This window comes from Ascidiella aspersa, chromosome 7, assembly GCF_963924565.1.
Source record: "Ascidiella aspersa chromosome 7, kaAscAspe10.2, whole genome shotgun sequence".
NCBI lineage: Eukaryota > Metazoa > Chordata > Ascidiacea > Phlebobranchia > Ascidiidae > Ascidiella > Ascidiella aspersa.
In genome coordinates, this window is record NC_139453.1 from 29,865,509 (window position 1) to 29,877,618 (window position 12,110).

The 12,110-nt window shown below is 36.5% G+C and overlaps 1 protein-coding gene across 1 annotated transcript in view; it reads right to left on the reverse strand.

Annotated features, from left to right (window-relative positions):
- The window catches only part of LOC146138881 (E3 ubiquitin-protein ligase XIAP-like), a 44,769-nt gene that overhangs the window by 6,377 nt on the left and 26,282 nt on the right, over window positions 1-12,110 (reverse strand). The window contains exons 12-13 of the mRNA XM_083394720.1: window positions 6,854-7,007; window positions 2,831-2,930 (exon numbers count right to left, since the gene is read on the reverse strand). Coding sequence (XP_083250846.1) covers window positions 2,831-2,930; window positions 6,854-7,007 — 254 coding nt within the window. The remainder of the gene's footprint in view (window positions 1-2,830; window positions 2,931-6,853; window positions 7,008-12,110) is intronic.

Genomic DNA, 12,110 nt, shown 5'->3' on the forward strand with positions numbered 1-12,110 from the left:
TAACGAGGGGAGAAGGCCATGGGCAAACGTGAATTCAGACATAATGCCCTGAAAATCAATACAATTGCACAATTCGAATTGTCTGACAAATCGAATGAGGTAATTTCGGACAGCGAAGTTTTTTGCCCAAAACACCGGGTATCGTATCGGCAAAAATACCACGTACCATATATTCCCTGTTATGGTTTGGCATCCTATTTATCTGACCTTTGGATCTCTGCACTGAATGTATTACAAATAAAGTTTTGGACTTTAAATTCTTTTAATGGCGAATAAAATATTGCAGCAATCATACGTTGCGCAAAATTCCCATCGCATCAAACATGATTGCTATTGGGATGCTTGACGTAATTATATATCTAATCGCCACGTACACAATTCCCCATGGACATGACTCACCTAAGAAACCCAATGAATTATTTGAAGTCGTGACTAAGGTAACTTTTTTAAAGATCGGTGGACCAAAACACTTATTTTCTTAACTTAATTAACGATGCCCCTGAAAACACCTAAGGGATTTCAATTACGTCGTTTTTTCGTGCAATTTGTGCACTTGGTTACACTATCCACGGATCTGTGATGTAGCTTATATGAATAATACGACCAAAAAAGTCGATTAAACGACGTTGTCTTTACTAAGACGTTTCGATAACCACTTGTTTCATCGCTTAGCTTAAGCATTTCTACAGTTAACCACGGAAAAGATATTCTGAGTCGTAGATGGCACCTGATGTCGTTTAGTCAAAACAATTACGCCTTATAGAAATAGAAGAACATATATTGACCAAGTAATTGGTGACAAAATAACACAAGAATCATATAATTAACGTATACAACCCTACAGCGGGTTATATTTTTTTATACTAAAATTATCCCCTTGTATTGCAAGTTTAATGCTATGGAGCACACTTTTTTTTTTATTACAGACACCATTTAAGTTTTTTTCTATAGTGTCGTAATTCAACTTCTATACGGTGATTTGAACTTAAATGAAGTCAAGATACTTCGAGTACTTCAAAGCACTTAAGTTGAATGGCGCACAGTTAAGGCGAGGTAGTATTTAAACTTCAAAGCATTTGAGACGATATTTCACCATTCGTTGGGCGTTGATCAAATGTTTGCTCAAATCACATCAATAGCCTCACTACTTTAAAACGCCAATCACTTTTTTTCAATTAAAGTGCCAAGGACGAGTATTGAAGTAATAACCCGGGAAGTATTTTAGAAAAAATTGTGCAATAAAACTGTCGTTTATTACAGTGTTTCTTAATTTTTTTCGCGGCGACCCAAAAATTAGGCGTAAGTATAACGACTAAGCTTTGGCCCAATTGTTATGTTTACTGAACTTTTTTAGGCTTAAATTAAGCAAAGAAGTTTTAAGACAGTCGCATTAATAAAGTCAGTTTCATTAAATATGATCCATGCTGCGTCCTGCTGCTTCGGCAATTTTCATAAATTTTGCAAATATTTTGCTCAGAATCAATCACAAAAATCTAACCATGGGAACTACTGCAGTCGGCGACCCAACCAAATCAAACAGCGACACAATTATTGCATCGTGACCCACGGGCTGTGAGACAATGGTTTATGAAATACAAAAAATATTTCGTTCTATTGTAGCCAAAATGCGATACAACGTGTCAGAAAACAAAGGTCCAACTTAAAATTGTCTTTCGCGTACATTTAATAATACTACTTTTCACTGACGTCATTTCCACAATGTCGAGTGACGTCATTAGAAAAAAACAGTGTTGATCATTGAATTATGCAACAAAGTCCAAGTGGTTTTCAACTACCTCCCATTTCTTATTTCTAAAATTTATATAAAACCGTTAAAATCTACATATTTTTTATCTACGCACTTTTTGTTTCCAATTATTGTAACTTTCAATATTGCCACTAAATTTATTTATTTTTGAGGGGCAGCTCGACTCGATGACCGAATGGTCCTTTCGCTGTCCTTGTGTTGTTATTTATGTTATTTTGTTTTTTCGATGTTTGGAAACATGCACAAAATAAATTGAGTCTGAATCTGAATCTCCCTTATTTCCAAAACCAACCTTTCCGGTCATGTGAAGCGAAAAGTTCAATTTTAAGTTAAGTGGAGCGAAAAGTTTAGTTTCGGGCCGTCGTCTAACACTTGGATAACGTGGCTTTGGGGGTTATATTACTTGGAATTGTGTTTTGGAAAAATTCACCTTAATTTGAAAAGTAATGAAAAGCAATTGCTTTAAAGACGTAATGGTTTGAAATGATATAACACCAGAAAGACGTAATACGGGATTACCAACCCTCGAAAAGCAATTGACCAATTCGAAGTGCTCTTATCTCGAACGCATTAGGTTGCACCATTTTAAAAAGTCATTGTTACCCAAGTTTGTTCAAAAGCCACAGTGTCAAGGGTACTTTGCGAACAAAAGCTGTTTTCTGAAGGAACGTGTTTTAGGCATTAATCAAATGACAAAAAATACTTGAAAAACATTCAAGTGAGTTCGAACCTCACCACAGGCCACTTTTATGAACAGGATGCAGCAGGCAACGGTCCTATGGTTGTTTCTCGACTTGCTTCCCTCTGAGCCTGTGTTAAACTCAGTGGGTAGAGCGGGGGTTCCGGTATGACCGAGGTCGTGAGTTCGAATCTCACCACAGGCTAGTTGTTGTTTTTCTAGCCTGGCCTTGGGCGAAAAGCCAGTCTGAAGGCTGCAAGTCCAATTTCACAAAAGCTTATACTTTTTAGTGACCTTTGTCTTATTAGCAACTATTATTTAGATATTATTTATTTAGATAACTGTGCTTCAGTATGATTTGAACTGCTGACCCTCTAACTTACGTTGGAAACCACTTTGCGTGTTCGGTCCAGGGTTCGTCTTGTGGATCCCAGTTCTGCAAACCTCCGTTGCAATACCAGCACTTTACTCTATCGCGTTCACCTATAAATAGTAATATAAATATAAAAAAAATAATAATACAAGCAAAAATAAAACTTTAGATCTTTTCAGAGGTCTAAAAAACAAACAGTAACATAACTTGAAGGTGGTTTGAACCCATAGTTATCTGCGGCCCGCAGACCGTTGTTAAACTTTTTCTATTCGCGTTTCGTATAAGTACCTCTCGTACCCTGGTTTCAAGAAAATTTTTATTATTTCATTTCCTCAAAAAATTCTTGAAAATACTGATGACATTAACTAGTTTTATATTATCAAGCAATAAAAAGTTAATATTGAAACGCTGTAATCATTCCTTATAGCGATTGTGGCCCGTGAAGATAGGGAAGACCTGACTCGGGCCAAATGTCTGTATACCTAAATAAAGGTGGATATTCAGCAATGAACTTATAGGGGTGTTATATAGTTCATCCAGCCACAATATATGGTTGGACATTTTCCACGATATGCTATTTTACCTTAAAAATTGGCAGTTGGCGGCCTCCGTTTGAAAATTAGTTACTAGTTTTACGCCGTGGTCAGAGTCGGAGTCCGACTCCGCAAATGAGATATCGATCAGAATTTTTCACACATTACTCAAAGCAAGGCAAGTTAGATTGCTTCAAGCAATGTGTAAAAATTCTGTCGATATCTTATTTAATTTCGGATATATAACACAGTAGCTATTAGTTAGGGCCAGCCTAACCTCGCCGTAAAGGGTCGTCTTAAATGCTGGTTTAAAAATAAATATCACTAAAACCTCGAGAAACACAAGAGGCTTTATGCGGTCTTTAAAAGGTTCCATTTAAATCCATTAGCGAAGGAGTAACATTAAGGGTAATTAGACAACGCTTTTTGTACCAGTAAAAGAAAAACACTTTTGTTCTTCGCTTTAGAACAGGGGTTCTTAAAACTGGGGTCCATGGACCCCTGGGGGTCCGTGAACTAGTTTTAGGGGGTCCATGAAGGCCTAGTTAAAAAACTAGTGTATACCTAAAGTAATTATTTTTTAAAAGAAAACAGTTTAATTAAAAATTAAACGGTTTTGGAATGAATGTATAGTTAGACTCCATTTAACTTTCACATTTTCGGACGGAAATAACAGTCATGAAGTCTATTTGTTTTGTGACGTCAATTTGTGGCGTCATTTTGGAGCATTTCTTGTCTATCGGGGTCAATGCAAAGCAAAAAAAAATTAAGGGGTCCGCGGTAAAAAAAGTTTAAGAACCCCTGATGTATCGTCACCATACCTTACGGCGCGCTCTGAAATAAAGTTAACCAAAACTAAGGTGTGGGGTAAAACGTTGAGATGTAGTAATGCTTATATGGAGGCTAAATGCAGAATGGCGTAATTGAGCTAGCTGTAAAACGATGTCACTAAGTGGTTTCAGTTGTGTTTGTGTTCTAGGATATGCACAGTTTGTTGAGTGTTGGAAACCAAAACAACAAGGCTCGTTGTTCACATGTGAAGAGGATACCAATACCATTACACAATTTCCGTTCTTCAGTTGACCTCAAGTACAGTACTTCTGTCGTCGAGAGTTCTGTTTTAAGTGATCATATATCCCATTTTCCACCCACAAGAAAATATATTCGAAAAAATGAGTCATGTCATTTTAGTTTGCCATGGCTCAATTACATTTGTTATAAAAACCTTTTACTAAAAGCAACCTGTAATTCTAAACATAGCAACAAAATGTGTCGCAACATCGGTCATGTAAAGGTTGTACAGGCTGAATTACGCAACTTTAGGTCTGCAACGAGCACGCGTTTCGCGCATGAACGGTAAGGTGACCTGGGTTTGACGGTCAACCTGTGTGTAGCGCCACATAGCTGTGTTGGACGTCGCTTTAAAGCAGCGATTCTCAAATCATGGGTGGCAACCAAAAAATGTGGATTGCGTCTGACTGGATTGGTTGCAAAACTTAAAATACGGCATGTTAAGATTAGTTGTCTCCTGCGTTCGGCTGTTAATTTGGTAGTAGTCTTTAACCCTTCCCTCTAATTCAGGGGTTCTTAAATTTGGGTCCATGGACCCCTTGGGGGTCCGTGAGCTAGTTTTAGGGGCTCCATGAAGATCTAATGGACATATTAGTGTAAATTTAAGAAGGATTTTTTTAATTAAAAATGAAACGGTGATACACTGACTGTATTGTTTTCACTCCATTTCGCAATTACATTTCTGGAGAAAAATCAACAGATTTATGAAGTCTATTTGCATTATGACGCCAATATCTGATGTCTTTTTTGATTTTTTTTGCCTGCACGCAAAGCAAAAAAAAATTGGGGGTCCGCGATAAAAAAAAGTTTAAGAACCTCTGCCATTCCAACAAAACGTACATCAAGGACTATCATAAAAACTACTAAGGACTAATGAATTTAACCGCCAAAGCTTTGCTCGTAATGTACGGCGACAAATGGGAAGGGTTAGCAACACAACACATTGTTTGTGTAAAAACGCAATCAAATATCTGTCAGAACAAACCAGTTGATGGAGTTATGTGTCACAATAGCGTCGCCCTATAGCGCACTGCGAACTCAAACAGCCAGACAATGCGCGGACGCTGGCTTGTACAGACAAGCAAGCTGTTGAGAATACAGAAAAAAAGGGAAAGTCCCGTGGTAAAGTACCTAACGGTGCGAAACGAGAAAAGGCAGTGGTAGATCACAATGCGAACAAAGTCTTGTTTTCACAATACCAGCACAGCCGAATAGTTTAGGCTTCAATCCGGGTTTACTCCTTCGACTGAACTGTAGATAAAACTGCTTTTTAACTTACCTGCCTCATATACATTGATGGTTAAGGAAAGGTACAAACTATAAATCAAATGCAAAATAATACTAACCCTGACACAACCGGAGCCGAAATGCCAACACTAGTCAACAAAACACGCTATGTTTTGAAAATAGAGTGAACAATAGCAGAAAAACTTGTAATGATAATGAAGAAATATCGTATTTTTAATTGGGTTTAGGAGCGTCCTAAATGTGTAAAACAAATTACTGTATAAGTTATTTTACAGGGTATCGAACGTATAAATCCGCTACATATTTCATTACATAGCGTTAGAATGTCTCCACAAAAGTTTGTCTGAACCCAAAACACTATTTCAAACAAAACGTAAACATTGTGCAAGCAGCTTCACCAAATCAGTTAACCAAGTATTTGACGACTGCAATTGCAGATTTGTGGCTGGTCAGAGTTGAGTGGCTAAACTGTTTCTTTTTAATCCATTTTAGCGCGACATAACTTTCAATTTTATCTCATTAAAGCACCATTGAATTAATTATTTTTAGCTAATGTTGTGAATCGGTTGTCAAACACACAGTCGTACTCGTACGATACGCCAGGGCTAACGAAATTTTATACAAAATTATACAAAAAAAAAAGTTATACAAAATATTATTTTTGGTAAACTTAAGCTAAAAGTAAGCGCTAACAGGGCTGCGAAGTAGTTTTAAACAACCTGAGTCCGAATCTTGAGTCTCGAGTACGACTCCGGTCAAATTAACCAACTGCGTAGAGTCCCTTGTCCGACTCCATGGCCCTGTACTCCACCCATTCACGTAATATAGAATGAGCATACGCTAGTACACTCATAGGGGTGTCATATTATTCAACCACCCACAACACGTGATTGGAAAGTATTCCATGTTTACATTGTACAGTTTAATAACTGCTCTGTTTCGAAGTTGGTTCTGGGCATTTGCACATCGGACTCGGGAATTTAATAGCTTTTTTCGAGTCCCGAGTACTTAGTCTGACTCACACTCAGCAGCACTGTTTGTAAACATCGAGAATTCAAAGTTTGATTTAATAATACGGAGTGTTAAAAAAGATGCGACTCATGTTAGTAAGTCGTTTTGCTTCAATGGTTAAGTAAGAGAGTTGTTGGTAAGCTTGGTCGTATTATAAACATAAAAACCACCGAGATAGAAGAATCCGGCTTTTGATATTTGCTGTGGTGTGGCTTGCACGTTGTTGGCCGACCAACGCTCGTCAAATGTTTGAAACCTTGAGTCTTCGTTTCTCATGTGAGGACTCACCGGGTATTCACACGGGAACATCGACTCCAAATCACGCTGCAAAAAAAAGGTGGCATTGTATAAAATCACGCTGCAAAAAAAGGTGGCATTGTTTAAGTGTTCGAATAAAACAATAGGCATTATTGACGTAATAATTGTTGGCGGTTGTACTTGGGTGTAAACAAAGATCACAGACTTTTAGGAAGAATCTGTTAAATTGGGTGAATAACTTAATTTTGCAAATACTAGAAATAACGTTTTGTACAAGCGTGCTGCCTTGCGTGTTTAATTAACGTTTTTTGATGTAGCCTTATTATATTAGTTTAACGATAAAACCTCACTTAATCTCAACACAACAGTTTTACGGCTTTGCAGAAGGCGTTTTAAATTAAAGAGTCATAAATTATGAAAACTCTCGCGTGTACCAAAACGAATGAGACTAAACCCACATAATAAGTAAAAAGAAAGCAGGAGTGTCGTTTAACAGATGGCTGCTATACTTTCCGCACACCAGACGTTAACCATTCACCGTCTGGACAATTTCCCGGGAGTTTTTTTACGATAAGTCAAAACCCAACCACGTGGCTGGCACTGACACACGAGGGTAAAACTTCCCGAATGAAATCCACGTTTTTTAAGTTGAAGTTGCGGGAAAAAAGGAGCACAAAGTAGGGGGGAAAGTCCAAAAGTTTTTCTATATTTCAAATACACGTGCTTTTACACTGGTGAAAAAATAGGAACCATATTATTTGTTAAGTATATTTATTTATTCTGGGATAATTGGCATGTTAAAATGTTTCGCTATACAGGGCTTTTAATTAAATAAAACATAGCTAGACTTACCAAATAAATAAAAACATAGAAAAAGACAGATTTGCCCATGCAAGATAGGGACATTTCACCATTATATAGCATAAATGTTTTGCACAAAAGTTAGCATTGTGAAATTGGCACGAAAACTATCGCATATTTCTGATTTGTAGAATAATAATATGACTGTATCTGCCGCAACACATAGCGGGGTTTGAACATACCAAAGGGTATCATTCTAGGTCAGAAAAACATACGTATATAGGTTGGTCAATGTGTGAATACGTGCTGTGGCTTTTCGTTATAAGTAGATTCTAGCGGCTGGCGTGACGTCACAATGACGTCATACAGATAACAACAGATGTAGCCTAACTATCTGTCGTGACATGTGTAAATGTTACGCAGTTCAGGGTTCTACGAATGTATACGCTTCTTTAACGTATAAAAATTGAACAGAAGCTAGAGAACCGGCCTAAAAATGTAATACTAGCAAAATAAAAAAATAAAAAACGAAAACGTGACGCTGTGGTTGAACTTGAAAGCAGTCTAGACTCTAGACACGTAAGCACCACGACCTTGAGGGCTATAGTGTCGTTGAAAACATATGGCTATCGCCAATGCGTTAACTCTACAGATAACAAAATAAGACTACATATTGTACATGCTTAATCATTCTACATACAAACTTCTGTGAATGGACGTTTTTTGCAAAACTAGTCAGTCAGGATATTGAGTCGATATGGGGGCGTAAAGTGGGCGCGGCTCGGGAGCTGTTGACACGTTTAAGACAATTTTTTTATTTCAAAAACAAGCCCGCTAATTACTTATTATCCAGAGCGCACAGCCAGGCACCGGGTATTGTTACTATCAGGAGGCTAGTGTTTCGCCGATAACGACTTTTTGTGTTTGAAAACGACAGCCTGTGTTTGAATGGTGATAAAGAATCCCTCTCCTTTTGGTAGGCGGGTAAAACCAGGGGAATGCAAACAAGTTTAAACTAAACTGGAAAAAGTCCAAACAAATTGCGGCTTAAATACACAAAAAGGGAAAAAACAGACTAAAAGACAAAGAGTTCTTTGAAAGCACCCAAGACTAGCTCCTTAATTTAATGCTTTGTTTGCAGTTTCGGCCGTTGAAAAATAACTCCGTGCTGAGTTGTAATAAATCATAAAGAATCACTGATGAATGTAGGTTGAGAGAATCATCATTTTTACCATGGAGAAACTACTAGATGGTAGCCCCCTAAAAATTATTAAAATAAAATCACGACATTAAATCTTAAGACGGCTGGAGGTTGTAGTTGGAATGAATATCAAAACTTATACAGAAGTAGATTGTATAAGTGAACGTTTCGAATAAATCAAAATAATAAAGAAAGCACTGGTTTAATGGATATATACTGTTTATTATTGGATATGTTTAAAATGTGCTTCCCACTTCTGTATGTGCTTAGATATTCATACTACAACCAGAAGATACATACATTACGTTTTAAGGTTTAAAAACATCCATAAACAAAAAAATTGAAGTAATACAAAAGCTAAAAAGTGTGATGATAAGTCATTTTTTTCTTTTACAAAATGTATCGACTCCGACCGTATCGATTTGGTAAAGTCTTAGTGGAAACAGTTTGAAATACAATCGCGAAATTTTACGTAGAATATCAACTAAACATGTTTAATATAAAGGTATCATCGCAGGTTATTTAGCCTATAAAATGCCGCTTTATAGACTTTACATTAAAAAACAGCCTTTAGCTAGTTGGTGGTCTGGATGTCGACACGCTATTTGGAAAAAAATGAATATTTTTAAACAATAGCAAAAAAATTCAGTACGGGTTTAGTAGCGTCGGTGCTAAAACTAAAGGGGAATTACCTAAGTATAACAATAGAAAGGACGCGCTAGAGTCCTTTAGAAAATTGTTGAAATATCCCTGGAAAGCGCCCTTCCTTTGAATTCTTAACCAGTGGGTTTACACAGACCCTTTGTGTTGTGCATGTTGTTGTTAAACGGAAAATTCTTTTCAGTACATCTTGTCCGTTGGAATTCTAACGTTGTTGATAAGATAACACTTCAATTCAACATAGTGGAGTAGTCCAAACACTTTTTTACCTAGAGGACCCATTTTTGACACAGATTCGAAAACCATATACCTAAAAGATTTTTCTCCTTGGACTTTTTGTGGGTTTTCTTTGAAAGACCAGCAATTGCAACACCGAAACGGGGTTTGACCGAGGGGAACCATTCTTATCGCCACATATTTGTTCTTCACCTCGGCGTACAGCAAATACTTATATTAAAAAGTCTTTTCTACCAGCTCTTTACAGGAGTTGCGTCTTTGAATGAAAAGTTCTGCCTATTGCAATTATTACCAAGAAAAGAAAACAAGTATAACGCAAACATACGGTGTTTTCTGTACAGGAGCACGAAATATGTTAATGATTTACGAGATTGAAATTAATAATTCCCCTCTTACTAGTCAGCTTATTGGCTGAAAAAGAGAAAATTGAGTTAAGGCCACCCTAAACATAAACAATTGTAAGACATGGTTGCGACTTTTTGATTTGTTTTGAATAACAAAACAGTATAAGTTTTATTTTGACCCAATAAGAAAGAGTTTAAAAAAGTATTTTTCTATTGCATATAGTATAAACCTTTTTTTTTATAGAAATCTAATGAAGAACAACTCAAAGAATTTGTGGTAGCCCTGTTATTAAACCATTTGGGAAAACATCGAGTTTTCGTTTTTTCAATTTTACAAATGAATTCAGAGAATTTTTTTTTTTTTAAGATTTAAAAACTTTGTGGCAACCCTATGCAGATAACTACGTAAATTAGGTTTAAAATGGCTAATGCTTGTTAAAACAAACACGTGCGCCATTACGGGAAAAGTCAAAAACCACGATTGACGTACCATATACATAGAACCGAATGCTTTCAACCTAAATCAATACGAAACAATAAGCATATACGTAAACAATGAGCCAATATGTAAAGACTTTCGGTAACTAAATGATGTTTAACAAAGGAAGCAATTTGCCGGTCATTGTTTACGAGCGTGTTCCTGTGTAAATATTTTTCTTGACGTTTTGGTTCGCTATGGTTCGTCAGGTGCTTTTACAGGCCAGATTTTGAAACGTTTTAGGTAGAAATCGGTGCAAACATATGACACAGAGTTTAAACAAAGTTTTAAAGGTTGACAAAATTTCCAAGAAACTGCATAATCCCTACATTTCACAATGACCAAATCGTAACCCCACTTCGCGCTTCTGGATATTTGGAGGAATTTAGTCCTAAAGGGCAAAAACTAGTTGGTCTGGGGTGGTAACATCGGACGCAGGTATTTTCAGGCTCAGCTTTGGTGAATGCGACGAAATACTGAGGGAGCAACTATTTCATCTAAGTAGTCTGCTAATTCTCTAGTGTATTTACAGAAGTTGGCTATACTACAGAAAGAAACTGTAAGAGATGTTTAAAGACAGTTTCGGTTATATAAAATCCTTCCAATATACCGGATGTTCTTAAACCGAGTAATTGCCGATGCTAAACACAAGAATTAAAAAAATCGGTGCAATGTTTGCTGAACAAAGACCCCACACAATGCCAATAAACTCTTAAGCTCTTGAGCAAACATTAAGAAAAGGCCATAAATGTTGTAACTTGGCAAAAATGAGGAACCTCTTAAACCTTGCGTTTTTCATCGTTTGTTCTCTTTAAAGGTAAAGCGGATTGAAAATTTGACAAATGCCAATTACAAAATTCATGCACAGTTTTATGTGCAAAAATTAGGAATATACACCAATTGATAAAAAAAATTGCTTAATGAAAACACTAAAAAAACACAATTTTAACCAAAGTCATTTTCCCAAAAGACTAAAGTAAAGTTGTATTTTGGTTTCGACTTAAGTCAAGTAAAGCCATTTAAAAACAGTTACTTAAGTGCACTTAAGTCAAAGTCATCGACTTGAGTCATTACAACACTGACAGACGTAATGTTATAGAAACGCGAGTTTTCCAAAGTTTCTTTGTTTGCCAAAATATTCTAATAAAGGAATCAAGAAACCCGAATTATTAATCGAAGTGTGTATATGGATTCCTGGTTTAAAATAATTACAAATCTCAAAGTCCCAAATAACATTATATTGATATCGCCTTTAAATTTTTGAATTAGCAACCATTTTACGCCTTTTGATATGCATCTATTTATATTGGCAAATAAAACGTGAATAAGCAACAAGAGTGAAAGTTGTACGTTCGCGGCTCAAGTCACAGATGTTATAGTGAAAGCAATGTAGAGTCGGAATCTAGAATTCTGGCGATTTAACGTTTAATAGGCAAACATACAAGCCA